Source organism: Haliaeetus leucocephalus, unplaced genomic scaffold, assembly GCF_000737465.1.
Source record: "Haliaeetus leucocephalus isolate CR32 unplaced genomic scaffold, Haliaeetus_leucocephalus-4.0 Scaffold200, whole genome shotgun sequence".
Classification (NCBI taxonomy): domain Eukaryota; kingdom Metazoa; phylum Chordata; class Aves; order Accipitriformes; family Accipitridae; genus Haliaeetus; species Haliaeetus leucocephalus.
Genome location: NW_010972636.1, coordinates 669,976 through 696,733, shown reverse-complemented (window position 1 = coordinate 696,733; position 26,758 = coordinate 669,976). Strand labels below are relative to the sequence as shown.

At 57.5% G+C, this 26,758-nt stretch overlaps 1 protein-coding gene across 1 annotated transcript in view; it reads left to right on the top strand.

The window, feature by feature from the left end:
- Window positions 1-26,758, top strand: part of DUSP8 (dual specificity phosphatase 8) — a 51,252-nt gene that overhangs the window by 821 nt on the left and 23,673 nt on the right. Inside the window, exons 2-6 of the mRNA XM_010566016.1 lie at window positions 5,702-5,840; window positions 22,626-22,792; window positions 25,054-25,213; window positions 25,422-25,545; window positions 25,919-26,743. Coding sequence (XP_010564318.1) covers window positions 5,702-5,840; window positions 22,626-22,792; window positions 25,054-25,213; window positions 25,422-25,545; window positions 25,919-26,743 — 1,415 coding nt within the window. The remainder of the gene's footprint in view (window positions 1-5,701; window positions 5,841-22,625; window positions 22,793-25,053; window positions 25,214-25,421; window positions 25,546-25,918; window positions 26,744-26,758) is intronic.

Here is a 26,758-nt window from a genome sequence, read left to right as displayed (position 1 = left end):
GCCGGGCCGGGGGGGCCCGGTTTGCCGTCACGGCCCCCCCGGCGGCTCGCTTTTACCGGCGTGCCGCCCCCCCGCCCCGTCTTGTCATTTTATGGCAAAGCGAGGGTAATTCAGGCGATTAATCAAATGCTGGGCCCAGCTGGAGCCATCTGCGGCGTGTCGCGGTGTCGCCCCCCCCGCGCGGCCGGCGCCGTCCGCATTGGCTGCCGGTGACATCACCCCGCCGGGATCAAGGGGGCCGGCAGCGCGCGGGGGGGGCGGCCTCGCGCCAATCGGCGGCGGTGACGCCGCGGGCTGGGCGATTCGGAGGGATTGCGGAGCCCCGATTCCTGAACGGCTTTCGCCGCTCTGAAATCCCCGGGAGAATAAAGCACAATAATCGCGGCCGGGGGGGGGGGGGCGGTTCGCGAGCCTCCCCCCGGCGAGGATCACCTCTGCGGTGGCCGCCGTCACGCGGAGCGGCGGCAGCGGCAGAAGCGACGCGCGGAGGGGAGGAAGAAGAGGAGGGCGGTGGGGAAGGGGGGGGGGCACGGGAGAGTTCCCGTCAGCTGACGCCGTCCGCCCGCAAACCTGCAGCTCGTCGGTCGGCCGCAGAGGAGCGGTGGCTCCCGCGGGGGGGCCGGCCCGTCCGGGCGGTCCCCGCTCTGTCCCCGCAGAAGGAGCAATCGCCTCCCCCCGCTCCTGGATCGTTGCGTAATGGTCCCGGTACCGGCTGGGGACGGGATTATAACCGGGGATGCTAGGGGGGCGGAGGAGAGGCGTTGCCGCCGTCTTTAGTTCACGGCTCTCCTCGGTTCTCCCCTTCTCCTCTCCTGAAGTCTCCCCCGGTGCATCCCGGGCGGGAGGCAGCGTGCCCCCACTGCCACTCTGCGCAGCCCCTGCCGTCCTTGCCACTTGCATGGTGGCTTTCCCAGTGCATACAGCCCAGAAATTAATTAAGCTTCAGGGTACCCATGTGAGGATAAGCCACTTGCCCTGGGAAGCTGGATGGAGGGGGCGGGGGGGTCACAGCCATATCCTCATCTGACATAAAGCAGGGGTGGTGGCCGTGGCTCGGGTTGTCCAAGCCTTTTTGTGCATGCACCTGCGAGCTTGCATTTTGGGGTGATGAACTCTCCTCTCCCCGTTTCTCTTTCCCCTGTGCCTCCAATTTCAGCCACTTGGGTCATGGACATATTTTGGGACCTCCAGAAATCAATATGGTCTGCTGCCTCGAGGTGCACAGGCCCTCAGAGGGGGATGCTGAAAGCTGGTTTAGACCTCCGTTACCCCCGTATCGTTTCCCTGTCTCCATCTGCCATTACTGGCCAACCCCCCCCCCCCGCCCCGCCCCTGGTCTGCCCCTGGCTCCCCGCACCAGGGCTGGGGGAGGCAGTGGGGCGAAGTGGGGGGGACACGGGGGGGGCACGGCTGGTGTTGGGAGCAGATGGCAGGAAGGGTGACATCAGTGGCGCGATTGTCCGGCCCCATTATTCCTCCTGACGGGCCTCCCGCCCTCCTCCTGTTTCCTGCTCCTGGCCGGCCAGGGCTGCCGAGACAAAGGCGGCCGGCAGCGACGTGGGGCTGCCCGGGCAGAACAAGGGCAGCCCTGAGCCCCCACCTCATCCCGCTCCTCCTCGCCTGCCCAGTGCAAAGAGAACTCGACCTGTGCATCCCAGTTCCACGATGCCCCGGGTGGCGACTGCCTTTTGGGGAAGGAGGCAGGGGCTGATACAGAGCAAAGCTTTTGGGCAACCCCACCTTGGGTCTCCCCTCCCCTCCTCCCGCCTGTGTGCAGGCAGGGGGAATGAGAGCATTTGTATAATTTGCTTTTCCCAGTGCTTGCACCCCTGTTTTCCATACCACTGTTAAGGAAGGGTACCATTAACAATGCTTCTGGATGCTGTGGTTCAGAGCAATGCTGTGGGATAACAGCAGCTCGTAGCTTTTTTGGGGCAAAGAAAGGAAAGGACCATTTGGTAGGAAAGAAGAAATGGGGAAAATAAGAATCCCTTTCTTTTTTCAATGAAATATACCTACGATCGTGGGCATAGCTAAGCTACTGCTCCCCAAGCCCCCTTGTGCACCATCTTCCTGTGGTGCCTGAGCTGGGAAAAACTGCAGCAGCAGTTCATTTCCTAATTAGCAATAGTCTCCCTCCACACAAAAATGGTACCAATGTATTGCTGTGGTTTTGTTTTGAACCCTTCTCCCAATACTAACAATAATAAATTCTCCCAATAATAAATTCCAATAACAACTGGAATAATTCAGATCCTTGGTGCAGTTTCGGGGGCAGAGGTTATGGGAAATTCCTGCTTGGGGTTTTCACTAGCATTTCTTGAGGGAAATGTTGAAAATTTCACTTCTTCAAGATCCCCCTGGAAAGTCTTTCCACCTCTCGACCTCTTCTCACTTCCTGAAATGTAGCTATCTTAAAGCAGCTATAGCCACGGTTTGAGGCATGACAAGGGTCTCTTCAGGCAATGGGAATATTTATTTATTTGTGTTAGGAGCACGGCTCTGCAAGCAGCTGTTTTGCTTGAGGGAAAGCCGGGTCTTATTTTTGAGCTGTGTGCCTGGCTGCTCTTTATGTTGATGGAAGCTCTGTTATTTCAGTGGGGTGATTCACTGTGTTTTGAAACAATATGTGACTGAGATGTGGGTAGTAATTGGGATAATAAGAATAGCTCGCTTTTTATCTTAGCCCGGATCACCTGTAGAGCATCATCATCCTTGCTTGGCAGCCAGGGAGAGGCGGAGCAGGGACCCGGACTGCGTTGAACCACCCAGTGCCTGGGACCAAATATCCATAAGGGAGTTACCTCCAGCCAGAGCTGGGGAGGGTGATGGGGAGCGCTGGGCTTGGCACGAAGGCAATGGATGATCTCAGCTGGGATTTGGTTAGAGCTGTTGGCCGGGTGGTCCCTGCTCCAAGCTGGCCATCCCCCACAGCCGAGATGCTGGCAGGGAGGAGGTTTGTCCCTGGAGAGGTGCCCTGGGGCACCTCCAGCGCTGGGGTGGGCCAGCAGCTTTTCAAAGACATGCACAGGTTTGCAAGCCCCACTCAACATCTGCTTGGGGCCAAAAGACTTGCTGCGCCTTGGTCCCCCCCGCTGTCCCTTGCTGGCTGGATTTGGGGACTCTTTCTGGAGGGCGATGCCTGGGGATCTGGTTACTTCAGCAGTCTTGGTTCGATGGGCAACCCCCGTGGGAGAGCTCCCACTGTGGAGGTGCTGCTAGCCTGGCAGAGGCAGGAATATGGCCCCAAGCATCTCTTCAGCTTTACCCTCCTTCTGTGCCCCAGTTAGCATTTAACCTCCGTACATTTAAGGCCAGAGATGGGGCTGTGCCTTCCCCTGCGTATCAGGAGTGCGGGAGGTTAATGGGAGACACACAGACCTGATTAAACATCTCCCTCTCGTTTCCCTTTGTGGCGAGGAGCTGGGATGCTGGTGCAGGCTCCTTGTGTGCTCCACGAAGGCTCTTCAGGACCATCCTGCAGGCATCCTCACCCCAGCAAGCCGGGCATTTATTTTCTGCAGCCAGGCCATGCGAGGCCAGCGCTTGTTTGGCATTTACATTGAGTGAAACCTTATAACTTCAATAAGATGTAAACCGTGTCGCACATCTCTGCCGTTGCTCAGCAACCCTGCAGTAATGGCCCAAACAAAGCCTACCCGTGCGGAGGGAACACTAAATCCTATTGTGGGATAATTCTGCTCAGCCAGAGCTGGTATCTCCCATGCAGCCATCCCAGCCTGGACCACGCAGCCAGGACGAGCCCCTGCCCCACCGCAGCTTGGTGCCTGCCTCACTGTGCTTTTCGGGAAGACACTTTTGCTGGCATGGGGCTTCAGGCTGAGGACTGGGATTTTGGAATGTGCTAGGGGAGCTTGAAGGGATAGTGGCCTTGCTAAGGACTGGCAGGCTCCAGGCTCCGAGCTGGCTCAGCAGCCACCATGTTTCCCTCCAGCTGTGCTTGGGATGGCCTCCCATAAAAGTCCTGCTTCAGGGATGGCCAAGGAAGAGATGCTGGGGTAGATCCTTAGCTGGCTTACCCCCAGGTGGCTTCGGTCATTTTTCAGTGTCTTATTTTAAAATGCCCGTGTCCTTTTCTCTTCCCTCTCATCCTGCCACAGCCTTTTCATCCCTCCTGTCATCCTGCTGACCTGTGGGGCAAGTTTTGCTCTCCAGTGCCTGGTGCTGGGCTGGGGACAGGCAGCTCTTCTGAGCCCCCCCTTCCTAGTGCAGAGCTGTGTGTGGTGTCCCGGCGGGGATTTCTGTCAGTGCAGGGTCATCCTTCCGCTGCGGCGAGGAGACGTGATGAGCTCAGCTAAATCAGTGCACCCTGCAGTTTTATTTGGATGGCGCTCACGTTGCCGAGCAGGGAAGCACCTGCAGCAGGGTGTGAAAGCAGCATTAATATCTACAGCAACCCCAAGCAAATCTGCTCTGGTGGTAAGATAGGGCATGGCAGTGAGACAGCAAAAAGAGGTGGGTGCCCACGAGTGGTTCCTAGTTCAGGTGGTCTCCTAAAGAGATTTCAGAGAGGGCCAGGCAGGGACTGGGCGTTGAGCAGCTCCAACACAAGCCAGAGGCAAGAGCGGCTCGGGGGCACAGACCCTTCTTCCCTGCCTGCCACTGCCTCCTCCTCCTCCCACAATGTGATGGATGTGCCTTACCCTGCTGGCTGGGAGGGCAGGCGCTCACAAGGCGGGCGAATGCCATCTGCCCAGCTATTCAGCAGATGCGCTGAGCTGTGCCTGTGCGAGGATTTTTATTTTCTTTTAATGCATGGACCTTCAAGTAGGTGTAGGAATGGCTGGCTGCGCCTTGAGTGCTCTGGCTGCGATCTAGCCGTCACCAGGCATGGGAGGACTCTTGCCTGCAGGCAGCTGCCTGCCTGCAGGATACCCCACCATCTCACCCACCCCAGAGACCCTGCAGCGGTGGGCAACAGGGCTGGGTGCTGTTTGTGGCACATGAAGTCATGTGAAAGCAGCCCGGGAGCTCCTTTCCCTCTCCCCAGCACATCTCTGCAGTGTGCAAGCCCTGCCACGCATTACAAAAAGAAGAAAGAGCACCCCCCGAACATCTCCTTCCCTCTCCTTCAGCCCTCAGAACTGATGTGCACGTTTGGGTTGATCTTCCAGAGGCGTAGTGCCTACAGGGGTGTTACTGTGCTGAGCACAGTGTCTCCAGGCTGAGCCCTGAAGAGCTGTTTCTCCAGCCCTGCTTGCTCCAGCCACAGCACAAGGGCTGTACTGGGAGCACCCCTGCCTGTAGAACCACCCCCAAATCCCCCTAACACCAGCCAGCCTGCAGAGAAGTATCTGAGGGCAAAGGTTGCGTGGGAAGGAAGTGGTGGAAGAAGTCGCGGCGACTTCTGGGATGCAGTTAAGTAATGGCAAGCTGAGGGTGGGTGATGGGAAGGAGTGACCCTATTGCGGGTACGATGCTCAAAAGCACTCGCAGTTGGTGGGGCTGCTCCAACAGGCATCTGTACTGACACACTTGCTTGTAGCCATGGAGCAGACCCCCAGCCTGGCTGGACCCTTCCTTTGGTGAGCAAAGCCAGCTCATGGGGACAGCATGGAGCTGGGCTCTCCCGCTTGTGTGACTGCGAAATTCAGCTTTGCTTCCCATGGTGGTATGGGCAGCAGCATCCTCAGCGCTCAGCCTATTTCTTTGACACCGGGTTTTTGCCTTTCCCCTGCAGGTGGAGGCGGAGGAGCACCAGGACGTGGTGGTTTATGACCAGAGCACACGGGATGTGACCGGCTTGGCCGCCGACAGCTTCCTCTCCATCCTCCTGGGCAAGCTGGACAGCTGTTTCCACAGCGTCTCCATCCTCACAGGTAGGAGAGCCCTGGGTTACCACTTCACCTGGTGCTCGTGCCTTTAGTCTGGAGTTACGGAGCTGTGGCCCCACGTGTCCGTCTGCACCCACTTTCCTGGCCACTGGTGGCTGTGGTGGCAGAGGGCAGCCCCGTGCGCGGACCGAGAAGGGTTGACCCACGCTGGCATCACTGGGTCCTCCCCATGCATTCGTTCCTTGCACCGTCCAGCTCCCCACTGCTGCGCCGACCAGCCAGGGTGAATGAGAGAGGAGGGTATGGAAGGGTTGCAGTGGCATGGATCCAGCCACCCAAAAACTGCCCTTCGTTCCCCCATCCTTGTGCTGCTTCATCCCTGGTGAACGTGCCAAGGGCCAGACCTGGTTGGAGCGCTCTGCTCCCTCTCGCTGCTGTTAAAGGGAGGGCAGGAGAGGAAATCCATGGATGTGCTGGGAAGGGGAAGGGGAAGGGGAAGGAGGGCAGGGGCAGAGGGTCATTACTGGGTGAGTCAGGGTCTGCTGGAGATGATGCTGTCCGAGCGTGAGCACGCAGGCAGGAGGAGGCACACACTGCTCTAATTACAGTCCTGCAGAGCAAAATGGGAGGCAGGTGACCGATGAATGAAACACTCCAACCCAGAAGAGAGGAAGAGGCAGTGAGCTGCCGAAGGGAGAGTTAAAGCTGCCTTTAATTCCCCATGGCTGGGACAGCTGGGTGTCTGCCTGGCTGGCTGCCCACCTTCGAGCTTTCTGCCTGCAGAGGGGTGGGCAGGGGCTGCCCCATGCAGCCCCATGGTCCCGCTGAGCTCAGCCAGGCTCCTAGATAGTGCCGAAAGCAGATGGGGATCATCTGTTCCCCAAGCCCATCCTCATCCTGCGGCGACTGGGTACTGCTCTGGGGCTGAGGTGGAGGGTACCGACCTCTGTGTCCCCGAGGCATTGCAGGGATGGAGGGAGCAGCCGTCCCTGCAAATCCAGCAGCATGACAGACCCTGTGAAGGGGTAGTTGTGATGGGGAAGGTGGCACAAGAGAGTGGCATTCAGGGGGCCTTGCCCGTGCAAGCCGTGGGTACGTGCTGTTGGATTAGTGCAGCTGCATTGTGATGGGGAGAACAGAGCAGAGAAATAGCAGGAATAAACCCGCTGGTTCAAGGGTTTCAAAAGCAAGCAAGGACTACACAAAATCACGTTAAAGCTAATTAACGTGGTCCAGGTTGCAGGAGCTTTGCTGACGCCAGTGCTGGAGGATGCAACCATGAGCTTGCTACGGCAGCCCCTGGCCCGCCCCAGCAGCCGTGCCTGCGGCTCCAAGGTTGTCGCGGCATAAACAAGAGCACAGCTTGGCGTATGGTGCAGGAGAAGGAGAAGGTGGATTCAGTCGCATCTGGGAAGGAACCTGCTTAGTCACCTGGACGGGTCAGGAAACACCCTTCGTGGTGTGGCCCCAGCACCCCCCCAACCCAGTGTCACCTTCCCAGGGCTGGGCAAAGGGCAACTTGGAAAGTGAGGGGAGGCTTGGGGGACCCCCATAGTACCAGTGCACCCCAATGCTGGGTGAGCACCGGTGGCATGCCACCCCCCCCCGGCCATCAGCATTGCCACCACCAAGCCCCCCGTGAGCAAACCTGCACCCTGCTTGGGCACACGCATCTTCCATCTTCAGGGCGGCCGTTTCCATCCCCCTGGGCTGCTGGAGCCCAGACCCCCAAGCGGGAGCGTGGCTGTGCTAGGTGCCAAGGAAAGCTTAAACCTCCCTAATTAAAAGTGCCGCAGGGCCGCAGCCTGATGTGGAACGCAGGCCACCAGCGGGTGGAAAAAACGAGAACCGAAACGTAGAACACTGGGTCATGGCAGTGGTGTTTTACATGGAAATCGTGACTGGAAGCAGCTGCAGAGAGCGTCCGGGGGAGGCTGGGCACGCTTGCCGACAGGCGCAGCTTCCTCCTGCCTGCGGTGTGGGCAGCAGCCGGGTTGATTTAGAGGCAGCTCCGCAGCACTTGGGAGGTCTGAGATGGGATGTGCGGGTCGGGCCTGATTCTGACCCCTCACGCTGGTGGGCTTTAACCCCTAGGTCTGTCCGCTCTGGGCTCAGGCACCTTGTCCTGCCCCAACCCATCTTGTGTCCCAGAAGAGGAGCCTGGGTCCTCCCTGGAGGTGGCTTGTGACCCCAGCAGGGAGTTGGGCTGACAAGGGCTGCTGAAATCTCAGGGTCCTGTCCTGAAATCTCAGCCTGTCCCTAAGGGGTAGGGGCTGTGGCAGCCCTACGCAGCCCCTCCATGCTCCCCAGCTCTCCTCAGCCCCAACAGATGTGACACGCGTCCGTGCCTTGGTGTCCCCATGTCACACAAACACCGTGCTCGGCCATTCTTGCTTGCATCCAGCCCATTGTCCTTCCGGCCCTTGAAGCAGCTGATGGAGGCTGGTGGGCAAGGACAGGGGAGCCGGGGGTGGCAAGAGCAACAACAGGGACACTTCAAGGGTTAACAGCCCAGAAGCAGCAATTCCAGTGGGGCTAGGAAGGAGGAATCTGAGTCAATTATTCCCAGTCTTGGAAATCATCAGCTTCTCTTCTTTTTTCCCTTTTTTTTTTTAATTGTGTAAGTATAAATAGTGCTGCTTGCTGCCCTCCATCCGTGGGAGCAGAAGGCCTGTTGATTTATATGGTTTTCCTGACATCACATGAAGTGGTGGAAAACTGAATGGAGCCAACATTTTTCCTGCATTACGTAATGCCCCCTCCCTCCCTCTCGGCCCAGCTCTGCTATTCCTGCAGGAGCCTGACTGTTCTTTAACCTTTGTTTACTTCAGCACAAACTCTTGCTTTTTTGCTTTTTTTTTTTGCTATTTTTTGCCCTTTTTTTGCCTTTTTTTTTTTCCACTTTGCTTTTTTTTCCCCCTTCTTCTTCCCCTTTGCAAACTCCTGCTTCGTTTTTATTAACAGCCTTTATCTGTTTATGAAGCAGCAGCAGCAGCAGTCTGGCTCCATCGCTCCCTGATGGCTCCCGCATGCCAGCTCTTGTACTGGAGCCCAGCCAGAGCCATAGCGTGGTGCTGAGCTGCTGGGTGCTGAGCTTCACCAGCTCCTCTCCGTTTGTCCAGCTGCAGCAGAGGGTGGGGAGATCTTCCTTTGCTCCCATTCAGCAGCTAAAAGCGACAGCCGAGAGGGCTTGGGATGTTTGTCCAGATGATGCTCAGGCACCCATCCTGGTCCTTGGATCAAGCACCAGGTTCCTCTCTCCTGCGCCCAAAGCCATACGCCAGCCGGAGACGAAACCAGGGTGGCAGCGTGGCCAGGAGCGGCTGGTACCCACAGCCCCAACTGCTGAGGTTGGGACCCCCCCCTTGCACGGCAGCAGCTCTTTTCGTTGCAGTTTCATGCACTGGGGGAGTTTTATCATTGTGATATCGCGCTCAGACCTGAAACAGGCCCCTCGCTTGCTTTCTGAACTCAAGTCATGAGCTTTTCATCTGGCTCGGGAGCGCGTGTGAGATCATCTTCAGCCTCCCCCCCCTCCCTTTTTGTACCAATTCTTCAAGGAATGTTTAAATTTTCCAGTCCTGTTCTTTCTAAATTTGGAGCGTCTGTTTACTCCCAGGATTCGGAAAGAATGTAACAATATCATCAGTGAGAAATCCCTCCCAGGCCTCCACTCGCCATCCTCCTCCTCGGCGAGCAGGCTGGCCTCGGCAGCGCTGGCCATCACCCAGGTCCTCTCCAGCCCGGAGCTGCCATGACCAGCCGGCGCGGCCGGGGAGACTTGTAATTGCGTGGCGACGGTGATCCAGAGGGGGCTGAGATTTGGGGGATTTTGGGGGAATCTACCAAAGGCAGGTGACTTCAGAGCGGACAAAATGAAGTAGTGAAAAAGGAAAGGGGATTTCCATTGCAGGAGCTGACTTGGGCTGCCCAGGCGTGAGTGGGTTCAGCACTGGCTGGAATTACTTTAGAAACAAGGACTCGGGGACAGATGATTTTAATAAAAAAAAAAGGAAAAGCACTTTTTTTTTTTGCTGCACAGGGACAGTCCTAAAAGGAGGTTAAACATCAGGGCAGCTGAATGTGACTTTGCTTATCCTTGGCTGAAAATACCGTGATGCTTTTGCGTGTCATGTCAGTAAGAAGCCACGTGCCAGTGTCACATCTCCCATGCTGTCTGCTCCCCTTGAAACACGTCGGGCTGGGGCTGTTTTAGAGGAAAAGAGAAGATGAATGAAAAAAGCCGAGCTAGGCAGGTGCAAAAGTAGCACATAGGCAGGGCAGAGCAGAGGGGGCTTGCTTTTAGTCAGAGTCCCAGGGGCTGGAGATGGCCTGTGCATCCGAAAGGCAGGAAAAATACAAATGAAATCTGCAAAGCTTGTCATGGCTGATGCTGAAGCTAAAAGCTTAGCAGGATCCAGAGCCAGGATTGAGGCGTCCTTACAAACCCAGTGTAAGAAAAAGAAAAAAAACTGAGAAAGAAAATACCCCAAACACCCACACTTTGGTCGTCAGTCAGAAGCTGTCTGATGGGAGTGGGGAAGCAGGACCCCACTGCAGCTGCTTATTTGATGGTCACCATTCTCATCGCCTGCTCTGGACAGCATCACAATTTCATCTGATGACTTTGGTATGTGAGTGTGTCTCCTGGGACATAGCACGTGCAGGATGCACTAGCTGGTGGACTTTGTCCTCTGACTCCAGCAGAGCCTCTGCTCGGTACGTGGGCCTGAAGATGCACACGTAGGTCAAGCGTTAGGGCTATTTCAGGTACCCTCAGACTGCAAGGTCTGAGAGCGCTAGTGGTCTTATTGGTGTGAATCCATCAGATGTACCCACAAGTTTTTCTTCTAAAGTCGAATTACTGCCTCTGAACCTTCCACAAGCGCCTCTGCCCACCCAGGGACATCTCCATCCCATAGCGTACCATGATGAACCAAAAGAAGCAGATTCTGGGCTGGCAGGAGTGTGGGTATGAATAAGGAGGGTGCAGCGGTGGGATGAAATGGGAAAGAGCGCTCACATGGGCAATTTCTTGCTTCTCCCAGATTTGGGAGTTTTGAAGAACCAGCTTTGCAAATAATGTGAATGGGAATCCTGGTTGTTATTCACCTACAAACTGCCCGTGTGATGCTCGGGAACAGAAGAAGGGTAAGAAGTGCTGTGGAGGGGGTTCTACCCAGCTTTTCTCAGGCCATAGGTGGGGTGGTACAGGGGGATTACCTGCAGTGATGCTTTTCTTTTGACTGTCCGGAGGGCTGGAGGTAGGGTGCTATTGCCAGCCTAGTGGGAGAAGTGCTTCTTTAAAAATCAAATGGTAACACCAAGATTTGTGATTTTTACAGACCTGGAGGTTTAGATAACTCTCCAAACCTCCCTCCCTCTCACACAAAACATCCCTGGGTCCACGGCACCAGAGGAGTTGCTTTCTCTCCTGCAGCAAAGCTGTCTGGGACCGCTTCAGCCAGGGCAGGACCGTGTTTTCTAGCCCTCCAACCCCCACCCAGTGGGTGCTAGCATCCAACCACAGCCACTCAGCCTGGCACTGGCCCTAGGGAGTGCTCCCAGTCTGCACAGCCTGAGGTGTGACGGCGGGGTAAGGTGCCCCCTTCTCACCCTCCGCCACAGCCAGGAGATGCCTGGGAGGGTTTTGGCCCCAGCGGGACCGGTGGCTGCATCCCTGGGAGGGGTTAAGCCAGGTCACGTATGTGCGAGCTGATTGTATTCCAGACCTATGCTCTAAACCTCCCTGTTTAGCAACACTGTCGTCAGACAACTTGTTTTCCCGATTCTATAATTACCCCGAGGAGCTTCCCCTCCCCCTCCAGCTGCGTTTTTAACCGTCGGACCCAGAAAAGGGGAGTGAAAGGGCCGAAGGCAGAGAAGGATGGAGGAGAAGGGGCTTAAGGAAGAGCAGCCGTCTGGGTGCCAAGACTTACAAAACCGCTGTGTAATTTCATTTCTCATTTCTGGAAAGCCAACGGGAGGAAGGCAACTTCCCCAGTAAGAGATCCCGATGGGCAGGAGCCACTGCCCAGTTATGGTTTCCTTCCTTTTGAGAAACGTGCCTCCCCTCATCCGCCTCCCCTTTTCTCTGGGCCTGCGCCACACACTTGCAAAAGGTCGGTGCTGGCAATGATTATAACATCCCGGCACTGGGTGGAGAGAGGAACCGCTGGCCACTGCCCAGCTGGGCACATGCCAGGCTATAGGTACTGTCACGACAGGTATGTAGGTGCTGAACAGGGGCTCATTCTGCACCCTGCTCTTGCAGGCAGGTTGCAAGAGTCTCTCCGACCCATTGCAGCAGATATTTTTCCAGTGAGTGTTGTGGCAATGAGAGCAAAGTGGGGCTCGCGAGGCTGGCCATCTCTCCCTGGGATGATGCACCTCTGTCTCCTAAATAGGGGTGAATGGGTGACAGCCTGGCCGGGAGGAGCACCTGGGGAAAGGGGCCAAGGGGCAGCAGCTGATACATGGGATGTAGTTCTGCACTGTGGACATTGCTTTTCATCTCTCTACTTGCCAGCTCCTCCCTGCCCCAGCACTAGCTCCCAACCCCTACCCTGGTCCTGGCAAAGGGGTGAAGAAGATGAGGAAGGAGCTGCCTGGGGAATGGTGGCTGCAGGTGGGATCTCCATGTGGCTGGACCTCACACTGGTGGAGGAAGGGGGTTGCTGACTACCTGTGCTCGCTCATCTTTTGCTGGGGGGCAGAGGGACATGGGACACCAGTGAGTCTCCTGCATCAAGGGCTGGTTGGTGGTGTCGTGCCCAGCCCCCAGCTGGGGCTCCCAGAAGCCCTGAACTGAAAACTCGGTCCAAACACACCCTGAAGGAACTTGCCAGTACCAAAATAACTTGTGCTGAGGGCTCCTGCAAGCCTGAGGGAGTCAGGCAACCGGAGGGCAGAAAGGGAAGGCAAATGCGTGCTTGTGCACCACTGGGTTGGGGGCAGGTTGATGATTGCACCCCCTAATTCACCGCGTGCTTCCTGCAGCATCCCCCTCAGCTAGCATAGAGCGGCTGGCCAGCCACTGCCCCAGCACGACCCAGCGGTGGTTTCCACCCCAGCGGAGCCCCAACCACAGCCGACAGAGTGGGTCACAGCCGAATTGCCCACCAGCGTGGGTAGAGCACCACTGGCACAGAGGCAGTGGGAGATGGAGGCATCCCCACTGCCAGGAGCCGTTGGCGCTGGCCACTAGCACCGTGTGCCCTCCTCTGTAGGGAAGCAGGTGGCAAATGTGGGGGACCGTGGACCCCCTGGGGAGCTGCTGTGGAAGCTGCTTCCCAAGCGTGGCTCTTGGGGGAAGGCTTCTCTTCTCTTCCAGCCTAGTTGGAGCACGCTTTGAATTTTATCCAACCTCTGACCCACATCTGATAATAATCAAACCATATTTGTTACAACAACAAGGCTCGTTAGGAGGCTGGCTCCACTGGGGTGGGGGGGAGGGGAGAGCACTTAGTTAATGCCAATGACCTCATCTCATGTGATGTCATTCAAAGGAAAAACACTGAAGTCACTCACATATGGCTCAGCCTGGGGTTTTTCAGCCCGTAAAGCTTCAGATTTTCAAAGGCACAATACATGCCCCCCCTCGCTCCTCCGCTTACTATAATCCTGAATGATTTTCTGGAGGCCTGGGCTCAGACCAATAAACTTGTGAGGAGCTGTGTGGAGATGTATTAAGGAGTCCCACAGGGGGGACAAGTAGTTCTCTCCCCCGGGACAAATGCAATGAAGAAAACCCATCCACCCCCACCTGCTTCAGAAGCCACCGCTGATCAATAGACCCCAGCGGGACTGGGAAGGCCCATTCCTACATGTCCCTTCTTGCTGGACTTTCACACGTGAGAAGGCTTTGGCGGAGGGTGCATCTCCTCCAGGCCACGGTCCTGCTCCGCTGGGCCTGGGCAGATAACTCCATCCGATGCGGCCATGTGCAGGTGTGAGCAGCCTAGCGCCAGCCCATTTCCCCACCAGCTGTTGGGGCCCATTCGCCTCCAGCTGTTTGAAACCGCTCCAGGATGAGCATCCCTCCTGGGTGGTGCTCTCGGTGGAGACACCAAGAGAAAAGATGAGCTGGTGGTTAGGGACCTGCTGTCTGGTCCCCAGCTCTGCCCTGCAGCAGAGAACCCCGGAGAAGCTATTGAATCTTCCGTGCCTCAGTTTCCCCCTTGGGAAACTGACATCGGGGCATTGCCCTTCCTGGAGCTGGGGTTCAGGGTTAAACATCCCCCAGGGGATGCACGTCGGTCCTGCCAGGAGCAGCTGTGGGGAGGGGGCAGGATGGGGTGCAGCCGTGGGGTGCCCGTCCCCGGACGGCGGGGGGCAGCAGGGAGGAGGGATGGAGAGCCGTGCCGCATCCCCTTCGGCGTGGGGCTTTGGTCACACACCGCCCTGGCTGGTGCTAAAACGAGACGAGGTGTGGACATTAGCTTCCTCCCTCCAATTCCCTGTCCCCAGATTAACTCCGCGGGGCCAAATCCGACGTGGTGCAGCCATCCATCTCCCGCCGCGGCTGCTCGCTGCGACGTGTGTCGAGGCGGGGGGGGGTGTGTGGATGCTTTGGGCGGGCGAGAAAATCGCGGTTGCGCCTTTAAGCAGGGAGCGAAGCATATGTCAGGCCCGGCGTTCTCCTGCGTGTCTGTGTGCTGAGTAAGGAATGCGGTCGCATGCCTGACCCGTTAGCTATGAGCGCTGGGAGCGCGGCGGCGGATGGCTCAGCAGGGCTGCTGCTGCTCGGGGGCTGAGCTCATTCAGGCTGGAGCGGGAGCCGCGCACGCAGGGAGCGAGAGCAAAGGAGGAGGGCGGCTGGGGAAAAGGGGGGGCTACGCCGGGCCCCCCCCCACCCCGCTCGGGTTTTGTTGCCGGTTGGGGTTTTTTTTTGTTTTTTTGGTTTGGTTTTGGGGTTTTTTTTATGTTTTCAGCCTGAAGGCTGGAGCCGGGGGGAGGCTGGCGGTGCTTTGCCGCAGGGGGGCTTTGGGGGTTTTTCGGGATTTTTTTAGTATTTCGTTTGTCCGCCGGCTGTTGTTTTGCTAAGGCAAGAGGTGCCCCCCGCGATCCGCAGCCCAGCTGCCTGGATGCCCGTGGATGTAATGATTGCTCCCTCCGAGGACCAGTTCTGGACAGACATGCGCGAGGGGCAGATGAAGCTGAAAATAAGGGTGCGGAGGATGAAGGAGAGCAGGGACATGAGAGGTTTGTCAGCCGGCCGGCTCCTTTCTTTCCCATGGGGACGGAGGGGGAAGAGGGGGCTGCTCCGCCCGAGCCCTCCCTTGCCCGGCGCGGGGGGACGGGAATGGCCTTTGCCGAGCGGCCGGCGGGGACCGGAGCGGGATGGCTGCCGCTACAAAGAGCGCAGGCAGCTGGCGAGCGGGGGGAGACGCTGGCGAGCGGAGGGGGAGCGGTGGCTAGTTCCCAGCGCCCGGCAACGTGAGGAAGGGCTTGCGGAGGCGGCTAGCCTGGTCCCGCCGGCGGCGGCAGCGGGGAGGGGGCTGCTCGGAGGAGGCAGCTCCTTCGGGCAGGTGAGAGGCTGCCTGCAGCGGGCAGGGGTCCCCTGCAGCGGTCTCGGCGTTCGGCAGCTTTCCCGCCCGGTGCGGGGTGCGGTGAGGCCGCCTGGCCGGGGAGGGGGTGCGGGGGACGACACCGCTCCGGGGTCCCCTGAACCCTTCTCCGTCCCCTTGGCGGGGGCGCGGAGGGAGCAGAGGAGGAGGAGGAGGCAAGGAGGAAGGCTGCGGGAGGCAGGGCAGGCTCCGCCGCCAGCATCTCTGCTCCCTCGGGTGCCGGTTTGGAGGGGTCACCGCGTCCGCGCCCCGGGCAAAGGGGCGTGCGGGGGGGGAAGGACGAGGGAGGGCGGCGAGGTGTGCAAGGAGCTGTCGGCTGAAGACCGCTGCTCTGCTGCCCGCAGCCAGGCAGCTGCCCGACGGAGCCATTTCGCTTCACCTGCGCCGTTGCTGCCTGCCCATCTTCGGGGATTGCTTTCAGAAAGGGGGCTTGCAGTGTTTCCACCTCCCCCGGTGCCAGGGTGAAGGGCGAGCAGAGGAAGGGGATATTAACTGGAGCAGCTTAAAAATATGCCGAGCCTGGAATGACCTAGATTACCAACGGGTTGAATCAAGAAACTTCCCCTCCATCACCGGTTAAAATGGGAGCCTGCTAAAAGTGCTTGACAGGTTTTTGTGGCGTGAAGCACATAACCCAGTGATAGTGTCATTAGTAATAAGTCACTCCTGGAAATGACACATTTTTCTTTACTTAGAACGAGTAAGGCTGGTCCAAAGCAGGCACAGTCACCAGAGGAAAATCAAGCCCAGCAGCTCTGGGAGCATGTCCATGGTTGTGTGGGTGGAGGGCTTCCTTTCTGCTGCTTTTCCTTTTTTTTAAGGACGTTTTCCGCTCATTTGGGAGAATGGGAGGGGGCTCTGGGACCAGCCTGCGAGGCCAGGGGAGGCTGGGACGGGATGGGAGGCAGCAGAGCGACGTAGCAGCAGGTGGGCAGAGGTTGTTCAGGGTGACCATTGGAGAAATGGGGAATTCACATGAACCCGTAATAGGGCTGATTCATGGGCTTTCTCATCCCCACTGCTTGTAAAAAAAAAAGGATCCGTCAGTGGGGTGATGAAATCTGGTGCCGAGCGAAGGGAGGGTGAAACCCAGGCAGGGGGAGAGCACAGAGGCTGGGCAGGGGAGTGCGGGGGGGGCGGACAGGGGACTAAGCGAGCACTGGGCACCTCTCTCCAATGCACTGAGAGGTGGGTGGAAGTAAAAGAGCATTAGCCAGGAGAGGGAGAGGTGGCCAGGCTGCGGAGCACCGGCATTTCACCCAGGCAGGTGGGAAGGGCATGCAAGCCAGTGGGCTGCTCGCATCGGACATTGCCGGCAGGGCTGGGAAAAGCAAAGGGGGCTGCAGTGCTGAGAAGGGAACAGTGGGGATGGAGGCAGGGGAAAAACTCAAAAACGTCCCAGGCAGCGGGAAGTGCTGACAAAGCCCCGGAGCTTCCTGGAGCACAGTGGGTAAGGGTGGCAGTAAGCAGTGTTTCATCACATGCTGCCCAGCTTAGCTGCCAGCACCAACGGGCTCCCACCCAGCATGAGAGCCAGGGAGACGGTGTTTTGCAAAGAGGGGTTTTCCCAGCGGCTCTGGCGTTCCTGGCCCCTCCACTTTCCTTCCTTCAATTCAACCTGCTGCAGAGATGCTCAGCCGAATGCTTGGGCTCACTGCCCTGCTAACGCTGAGCACGATGCAGGCAAGGGCTGGGGTTTTGCAGGTCCCCCCCTGGCTCTTGTCATCTCCTGCCATGCTTCAATTCAGCAAGGTGGTTTAACAATTGGGGACGGATGTGTCGGGGCACTGGGAGCAGCATGTCCCCAGGGGACTGGGGTGATGGGGAGCGGGCATCCAGGCACCATCCTGGCCACTGAGCCGGCACAGCAGTGGGGGAGCCATGCTGGTGTAGCGGCTGCTCCAGCAGCAGCCAAGGCGCGTGCTCGCTTGCATGCCCCGCTGCCCCTCGCCACGTGCCGCCCTGGCAGCAGCTCTCAGCCACCGCAGGCATTTTAATGAGAGCTGGGCAGAGCCCAGCCTCTCTCAGTCCCTTCGGCCGCCAGGAGCTTTAGCGGGGCAGAGGATCTCCAGCACAAGCACAGGTGCAAAACCCACTGGTGGGGCCGTGGGCTGCCACAAAAGCTTCAGCACCTGCACAGGGAATGGGTCTATGAGCAGCTCTGGCTGCTGCTCTTTGACACTCATTATAGGAGCAATGAGGGTGGGCTATAAACCACCTGTTTAATGCCCCCGGTAGGTGTCCTGCCAGCTCCTGGTGGGAGAGGAGGTAGGGTGCAGCGGCTGCTGGCCCAGGGAGGGTTTGCAGCTCTGGCTGTGCCTGTTTTCCTCCTCCTTGCTGCCACAGACCGATGGCACGGCGGGGTGACATAATCATCTCTTCTTCCCCGTTTTCTGCTGGGGGGCTTTGGGTTGGATGTGCTCCACCATGCACATGGGAGGCTGGAGAACAGGTCATGTCCCTGCTGCTCAGTGCGTCTCCAGAGGGAGCATTTAGGAGACTCATGGGGCTGGGGGTGTTCAAGAGGCATGTGGCTCTCCTGAAGAGTGGTTTTGGGGTGAGGCAGGTGCCCTGGGCAGCCCTTTCACAGCTTCTTGCAGTCAGTGGGGCGCAGCATCAAGGCTAGAGCTGCTGGGTTGTTTCAAGGGACTCTGAAGGAGGTGAGTCCATGGGGCCAGAGATGAATGGGCAGTCTGCAGCCGTCAGAGTGAGACGTGAGAGGGTTTTCAAGTCCCATCATTTCCCTATCTCCACTCTACACCTCCAGCCTCGGAAGATGGCCTCGGTGCAGGGAGCTGGGATAGCCCTGCTTAATGTGCCCCACAGCTCCCTTTTATCTCCAGCAGCATCTCCCCTAAGGTCCCATGCAGCTCAACGGATTGTAAATACCCAAAGCTGGGGCTTACCACCAGGAGGAAAATGATGCCACACCACAACCCTGTCCCTAGCCAGGACTTTATCACCTTCTGTGTCACCCTCCCTGCACCACCACTGCTGCCCTGCCTTGGCAGAGTGGAACAGCGCGACTTGCAGGTGATCGGTGATGCCTGAGGTGTTGTCAGAGTCCCAGCCACCAGCTGGATGTACCCAGAGTCCACCTGAAGCTGACAGCCAAGGCAGCAGAGGGGTCCCCAGGTGCAGCAGGGTCCCAGCTCGGCAGTCCAATGCCTCTCTCCTTCCACCTTCTCATCTTCTTCCATGCCCATCAGCCCAGCACCAGCATTGGAGCTTTTTGTTCCTTTTTTATAGCCATCTCAGGGTCTTACACAGCCACTGGTGCAAAAAGAGACTGGCAAAGGGGCTTCTCACTGTGCAGTTTGCTGCTCAAGGGGAAAAGTCGCAGGGCTCCCCACCAGTTGCAGCAGTGCTGGTACCACAGGGGCTTATTCAAAGATGCTACTGGCATCTCCTCCTGGGCTGATGGATGGGCTCGGGAGGGATTCCCAAGCTGGTCGCCTTCCCTCTGTGGTGTCTGTGCTCCCAACAAATCCAGTTTCACTGGGAGGTTGTCATAGATGTTCAGCTGGAAAATGTGCACAGGGGAGGGCCTGGTGAAGATGGGGGTAGGGGAGAAGTTCTGGGGTTTTTCCCCCTCCTCTGTTTGCTGCCAGGGCCATGCAGAGCAGGACTGGGGGCTGGCCCAAAGCGGTCTCTGCAGGGCACAGCAGAAGGTGGAAGGGTGGTCAGCACCCCGTGAGTGAAGCCCAGGATGGGGGAAGAAATGAGGTTTCAGTTGTTGCATTCTTCTGGCACTAAGTTGCTGCAACACCTGGTGCCTCAGTTTCCCTCTTTCCTCTGGGGGGTGACAGCACTCCCCTCCCTCCCGAAAGCTGCGTTTCTCTCCAGCCCCACCTTGAGCCGGACACTGCTAAGGGTTTTTATGTCTCTGGGGGCATTGCTGAATGAACGCCCCAAAGCTGGGGGTGATTTTCACCTCCCAGCCCTCCCAGAGACCTGCCTGATGCTGGTTCTTGGCTCCTCCTTCCTCCATCTTCAGCAGGAGCAGTGAAGGTGTCCCCACTTCTGGCCTGGTTCCCTGTGCCCAAACATCCCCCCTCTCCTCCTGGACCCCACCTCTGCCTCAGGTAATTGCAGGAGGCAGGAAAACACTCGGTTTTCCAGGGAATGGTTTTGAGAGCCCTCAGGAGTGCTGGAGCTATGAGCAGCGCATGGGGCCATGCCAGGCAGGGACCAGCTCCTCCCCAGCCAGCCCTCGCCAGGCTCGAGGGGAGCATCAAGAAGAAAGCAGAGATCCCCAAGCACTCGCTCCACGTCAGATACAAATCCTTCCTGAGCTTAATTCCCCACGTGCCAAGGGCACTCCCGGCACCAGCACTGAGAATAAAAGAGGAAAGACTAGAAGGACCCAGTGCTGCCCTGGCTCCTCACCCCATGGGGCTCTGCCGCTCTCTCCCAGCAAAAGCTGGGATCCATGGCCCGGGGTACAGAATGGGGAAAGTCCAGGTATCGGTTGGAGCCCAGCCAGGGACATTCACTGCCTTTGGGATTGTTTTGAAGAGCTGCTTCGCTTTCTAAAAATGAAAGGCATGCTAGAGCAGCCGGCACGGGGTGGGGTGAGCATCGCTTCGAGGTTGGGATGGCATTGGGTACCCGGCCCCATCTCTAGGGTTTCCCCCAAGCCTGGGCTGCCCTCAGCAGCTGCAAGCGTGGGGGAAATGAGGACAGGCAGGATGGGAGCATGCCCGGGCTCCCAGACACAGGGTTGAAGCTTTGCTTGGGACAAGTGGGGTGAACTATGGGCATCATTTCAGGTGCCAGCATCCTCCAGTTGCTGGCAGCGTGCGGGTGTAGGCACCACAGCTGAGGGTGCTGCTGCCACTCTCTGCAAACATCCCCGCCTGCTTCGCAGCCCCCTCTGCCCCTGCCTGGACTTCCCCGGGCAGGGCTGGCAGAGGATCTGCTGCCGGGCGAGTGCCGGCGGAGGCGGGCAAGGGGGAGAGAGCGGCGTGCCCTGACCTGCTTTAGCTATGAGATCACCCCACGCTCCCGGCTTTTAAAGAGTGATACCAAGTCATACACGGCCCCGGGCGGCTCTTGATGGGTATGAGTGAGCACGAGAGGTGGGGGACCTGCGCTTGCATGCACTCTGCTCCCCAAAAATGTGCTAGGTCCGTTCAGAAAAATTCCCATGTTGTTTTGCATGAATCCAGGGGTCAAATCTGCGCCCCACTCGACCCCACGTGCTGCAGGCTTCTCTGGGGGCAGCTGAAGGAAACTCTTCCCGCAGGGTTTCTGCTCAAGCATCCCCCAGGCATCAGCGGCGTGTGCTCAAGCACGGGGCGAAGCAGGGAGGTCACACTTGTCCATGCAAGGCTCTGGCTGGTGATTTACACTCCTTGGCAATGGGGACACAACACAGGGATGAGCAGTAACTGGATCTGTGCTGCACCTGCACTGGGCCTCCTGCTTTCTCTCTGATTTAATGTCCCAGTTGAGAGGTGATGTCATTTCACAGGGAGCCAGAGAAAAGGAAGTGCTGGAGAAGATAAGGTGCTTTAACTCTACCCCTCCTGGCTTGGCCGGGTTTTGAACCTGGGAACTGTGTTAGCTGCCAGCCAGGAAAACATAAGAGATAGGAGGAAAGAGGTTGGTCAGAGGACACCTTCCTCTTGGGGCAGCGGGAGCTGACACCAGGAGCTGCTGAGATGGAGGGTGATGGAGGACCTTGGATGTTCCTTGGTGGTGTGAGCACGATTTTGTCCCCTGCTATGGCTTCTCCATCACCTTCACCTCCCAAACATGTGGGGTGGGTTGTCTGCAGCACCAGTCATACTCCCCCAGAGCCTCAGTGCCACAACAGCAGCTAGGAGGGTGCTCCAGGAGGATCAGCAGAAATGCTGGCAAGGTGCTGGAGAAGGTAAATTAAATTGGGAATGTGCCAAGGCTGCCCTTCTTCCAAAGGGAAGAGAGACTGAATGGAAAGGTCATTACCAAAGGCTCATTAAAAGGTTTTGTTTAGCTGTGGAAATGGACCAGGGATTCCCATGGAGCTGAGTCCAGAGACTTGGACTTTCAGAAGGATCTCGTGGGGGCATCCTGGTCCCTCTGACAGTTAAAGGCGGTCAAGCCCGAAAGTATTCTCTGCCCTTTGGGTGATGTCAAGCTGCATCTGCTCATTTGCATGATTGGGAAAACCTCAAGGGAGACTGGTTGGGCTGATATGACCCAAGGTCCTCTCTGTTGCACCAAGCTGCCAGCCAGATGTCCTCAGCTGGAGGGGAGTGATGTTGGGCCACCACTAGCCAAACCCAGCTCTACCCCGGAGAATGGGATCAGTGAGCGAGAGCAAATCAGGATCACCAGTGGCCTTATGCAACCATGCAGGATGTACGACAGCACTGGGGGTTTTCCAGCTCCTTGAGCTGGCCACCATGCAGGCAGGGCAACACTTGCTGCCCTGCTCAAGTCAGTGTTCTTGCTGCTTGAACTGGGGACTGGCTTTCATGCAGACTCATTCACATTTGGACCGTGCTTTCAACCGTGCCAGACACTGTGGCAATAGCTCTGGCTGTCAGATGCCACGTGCCACAGTCCCACCTGGGGGTTTTCTCTCAATATCAGGCTTCGAGATGCTCAAGCTGGGTATGACTGCCCAGCAGCTTGGTGCGGTAAATTGGGTGCTGCTTGCTGTCACATTCAGTAAGATCAGAGCGCGAAAAACGGCAATGGCCTGCAGGTACTGACGTGCTGGTCCAGTCCAATGTGGCGGAAATCAGGAGCTCGGCGGGACTGGGCAGAGGGGGCATCTCACAGAAACCGCAAAGTGTAAGTGTAGCCATTGTGGCAAGGTTTGGGCTGACCTCCCCAACCTGGGGAGATTTGCACCTCGATGGACTCGCTTGCTGTCATCCTGCCCTGGCAGGTTTTGCTACCAAAAAGTGACCCTGGTTGTCCTCAGAGTAGTAGGCAGCCAAGAAAAGGACTTTGTCTTCCTATTGTTCGTGTGAATGAAGTTGCGAAGAGCAGGAGGGGGTGCAGGATGCCTCACGTGTGCATTAAGACCCAGCTGCAGCAGGAAAAATCAGAGCTGGGTCTTCATTCCTTTCACCATGTGTGTGGCACAGTCATCACAATGTGTCTGCAGTGTTTAGCGATGGCTGGTGGCTTTTTGCTCCTCAAGGATCTGGTCTCAGTGCTGGAGGGTTATCACTGCTTTGTCCCCAGCCCAGGCCTCGGGGTGCCAGGTACTGATGGTCTCGACCTTGCTGCTATAAATTCAATGTCCCCATTTTCTCCGCAGGAGGCTTTGCCACATTCTCGTCCTGCTTCCCGGGCCTCTGCGAGGGTAAACCAGCTGCCATCCTGCCGATGAGCATCTCCCAGCCATGCTTGCCCGTGGCCAACATCGGCCCCACACGCATCCTGCCGCATCTCTATCTGGGCTCCCAGAAAGACGTTCTAAACAAGGTATGGCCCTGTCGAGGGGACACGTCTGCCCTGTCCTATCTGGGACCCCAGCCATGCAGAGGGATGAGGACATTAAGGACACTTCTCCTGTCCATGGGAGGACCATGCCTGGTTGGTCTGACCCTACCAGGAGGCTGAAGTTAGGGAGTGCATAGACAGAGCCTGGCAGAACTGGGGAAGGTGATCACAGGATGAGATGTCTTATACTGATGAGGTTTGGGGTGGTCAAACTCTTCCCAAGTGCCTGTAGCAAACTCAGAGGCAGGAGGAGCACAGCTGGGAAAACACCTGGGCTTGGAGGGGCAGTTACCCCAACTGGAGGGAGATGTGAGGCAGGAGCCAGCTTTGCTCCCACCCGCCTTGCCAGCCAGGCTGCCAGATAACACCAATTCCAGCAACCCTGCAATCCCCTTGGGAGCCAGAGAGAGTGGGACCAAGCTGGGGTATTCAGCATGGCAGTGTGGGGATTGGCAGCTCTGGCCAGGGGCAGGGGCTTGTTCAGAAGGTGAACAAAATGAGCAAAGTTTGGCTGTGAGGGGAGAGGAGAAAAGAGGGGCAGTGCCCTTTTAAAGATGCTGGAAGGGCTGTGCTGTGATGTCACACCAGGGAAGGAATTTTGTTTAAAGGAAAAATAACTGTGAGAAGAAAGAAAAAGGAATTGCAGTTAAAATGCCGCCGGGCGCCTGCCTACCGCGGGCAGGAGGGAGCCAGACGGGCGTCCTCTCCCAGGGCAGGCAAGGGGGGAGAGGGACCACGATACTGGAGGGGGGTTGGAGACAGAAAGGAGGGAGAGAGAAATTATATACAGGGAGTAGAAGGAAATGAAAGAGAAAAATGCCAAGAATGTGAGCCCGGGAGCTGGGCTGGCTCCGCCGAGCCGAGGCTGGGCTCTGCAGAGCCTGCTGGGGTGGGCAGGAACGGGCCACTGGAAAGCCAGGGCCAAAATCCCGGTGCGGTCTCCTGAGGAGCCGATGTCAGGCAGGGAAATTGATGGTTTCCTTCCTTCCCCGCCTCCTCGGAGGGTTTTGTTCATCTTTTGGAGCTGTGTTTTCTGCCATCCCCATGATGTGGCCAGAAGATGCTCTATTCATAGGCAGCAGAGCGGGGTCAAGTGCAGAGGCTGTGCATGGGTGATGCTTCTCTTCTCCAGCGTGTTGCAGAGGAGAGATCCCACATGGCAGCTCTATGCACTCTGACGTATGGAAGGACTCTTTTATCTCCATGTTTTCTCCTCCCTTTTAATTCTGGGTCTTCCCTGGATTAGTGCAGACTAGGTACTGAGACCCAGCAGCTGGCATGGATGTTACCCCATTTTTTTATAAGCAACCTGCCCCCAGCTGTACAGGTGATACCTAATCTGATGGGACAGGGAAAGAGACAGGGGTCAGACAAGCCATAAATTTGGTGTCAGCACCGCATATAGGTGAAGCTGGGTGTAGTGCTGGGAGGGAAGGAATGGAGGTTGGTGTGGATGCAGCAGTACATGCCCAGCAAGCCAGTTCCTGTGGGTCGAACCTCACCCCCTTGTTGCAGTTTTTCATCTGACGCTATTTACCTCAGGTCTCCCTTGTGCCATTGCATTTTATTGAGTCAGAAATATGGGCAGTGATGGTGGCCATTGAGTGGCCAAAGCAGAAAAGTCACAGAAGGTTCAGTTCCAGGTTCACTTCAGTGTCAGAAAGAGGGAAGAGATGGTTCCCCTCGCCACCTGCCTATGTCCCAACACAAGAGTGTATGTTCACAGTGAAGAACTATGAACAACTAACAAATCTGTGAGAACTCCCGCTGCGTTTCTGAGGAATGTGGGAGAAGACATGAGTTGACATTGGTTAACATAGGGTACTACCAATAACTTGCCCCACTCTGTTGGTGAGATGCCTCCTCTCTCCCTCAGCTGATACTTTCAAAGCTTTCAGCCAGAGTTTTTGCTGATTTTCTTTCTTGTATTTTCCTATTCCTCTCATACTGGGGTTCTTGGGTTTTCCCCTCTGGGACTACCTTTCAGGTGTCTTTGGTCTTGCTTATTTTTACTTGGACCAAAGTAAAGATCTGCTGAGGTTCAAACCTGTGTCGACTAAATTGACACAACCTTCTCAGCTGGTCTCTGCTGTACTACCATCAACTAGGCCAAGGCAGCAGTGGGAGACCCACAGGAGAAAATATTGGTATGGGAAAAGGCAGGGAGTGCATGGCAAGGCAGATCTTCAGCACTCAGTGCTGGCTGAACTCAGCCGATCATTCAATCACTTGTTTCCCACCAGGACTTGATGACACAGAATGGGATAAGCTATGTCCTCAATGCCAGCAACTCCTGTCCCAAGCCAGACTTCATCTGTGATAGTCACTTCATGCGCATTCCTGTCAATGACAACTACTGTGAGAAGCTGCTTCCCTGGCTGGACAAGTCAATTGAGTTCATTGGTGAGCTTTTGTTACAATGGTTGCAGACCCTTCAGTTCTCAGCCTTCAAAACCTGAACTCTTCTTCTGTCCTTCATAGTCTTACTCCCAGCATCCCTTGTCCTTTCACACAAAGGGATTGAGGGTTGGGGAGGGAGGCTAGAGTCATTTTGCTCACCATCTCTGACCACATTGATGCTTTTCTCTCTGTTTCCTCTACCATGCTCCAGACAAGGCCAAGGTGTCCAGCTGCCAGGTGATTGTGCACTGCTTGGCCGGGATCTCCCGGTCAGCCACCATCGCCATCGCCTACATCATGAAGACCATGGGTATGTCGTCAGATGATGCTTACAGGTGAGTTTTCCCTGGAGAGCAGGAAGCGGATACGCCGCTATGCTTCACTCCAGGGAAGGAAAGCAGGCTGAGCCCAGAAGGAGAGGGTGGGAGCTCCTTGAAGCTGTGTCTTGGCTTGACTGAGTCCCGGTAAAACCAAACCAAACCTCCCTTCATAAAGTGCATGCAGTGAGGAGTGGCTGGGAGCAGTAAACTGGAGGGAGGAGTCAGTCCTAGCTCTACCCCTCGGGCATCCCAAGGCCCCATGGTTCCCCAAGACCCCTTTCTCCAGAAGGTCCTGGACAATGCCTCTTCTCCCCAGAGAGGCTGAGAGAGTAGGGGTGGCCTTCTGAAGGACCACACACCAACCGGCGCTTTCTGTGCCTCTTGGCAGGTTCGTTAAGGACCGTCGCCCGTCCATCTCGCCCAACTTCAACTTCCTGGGCCAGCTCCTGGAGTACGAGAGGAGCCTGAAGCTCCTCAAGGCCCTGAAGTCAAAGGGCGACCGGGGCGAGGGGGACGCCCAGCAAGACCCAGCAGAGGCGGCTGAGAGCAGCCGGCATCCCCCACCACCTACCTCAGAGAAGGCCGAGGAGGTGCCGAGAGGCACCGGCTCGGCGTCCCCCCCCAGCGACCCCGAGCGGCAAGGTGGGACCCCGAAGGTCCTGTCGCCCACCACCCTGCAGCAGGGGCTCAACGGCTTGCACCTCTCCTCCGAGCGCATCCAGGACACCAACCGCCTGAAACGCTCCTTCTCCCTGGACATCAAGTCCGCCTACTCCCCCGGCCTGCGGCAGGACCCCCCCGGACCCCCCGGCCCCGGGGACGCCCCCAAACTCTGCAAGCTGGACAGCCCCTCGGGCCCCGGCGGCCTCGGCCCCTTCTCCCCGGGGGTGGACAGCCCTGACCGGCCAAGTGGGCCCGACCTCCTGCTGGAGGCCAAGGTGAGGCAGCGGCGGAAGCACCGGCACCCGGCGGGCTCGCCCGCCCACGGGCTCAGCCTCAACGTTGGCGGGGCCTGCGCCACACGCAAGAGCCCCGGCGCCGAGGACGGGCTGCCGCCACGGCTCAGCCAGCCGGCCACCGCTCCCGGCACCACCACCGCCGCCGCCGCCGCCTGGAGTGGGGTGCACCTGGAGTCCCCCAGCACTCCCTCCGGCGAAGCCGGCTGGTACTTCGGCACGGACTCCGGCAGCGCCGGCGGGGGCCGTGGGAGGCCGTTTGCTGGCACCCG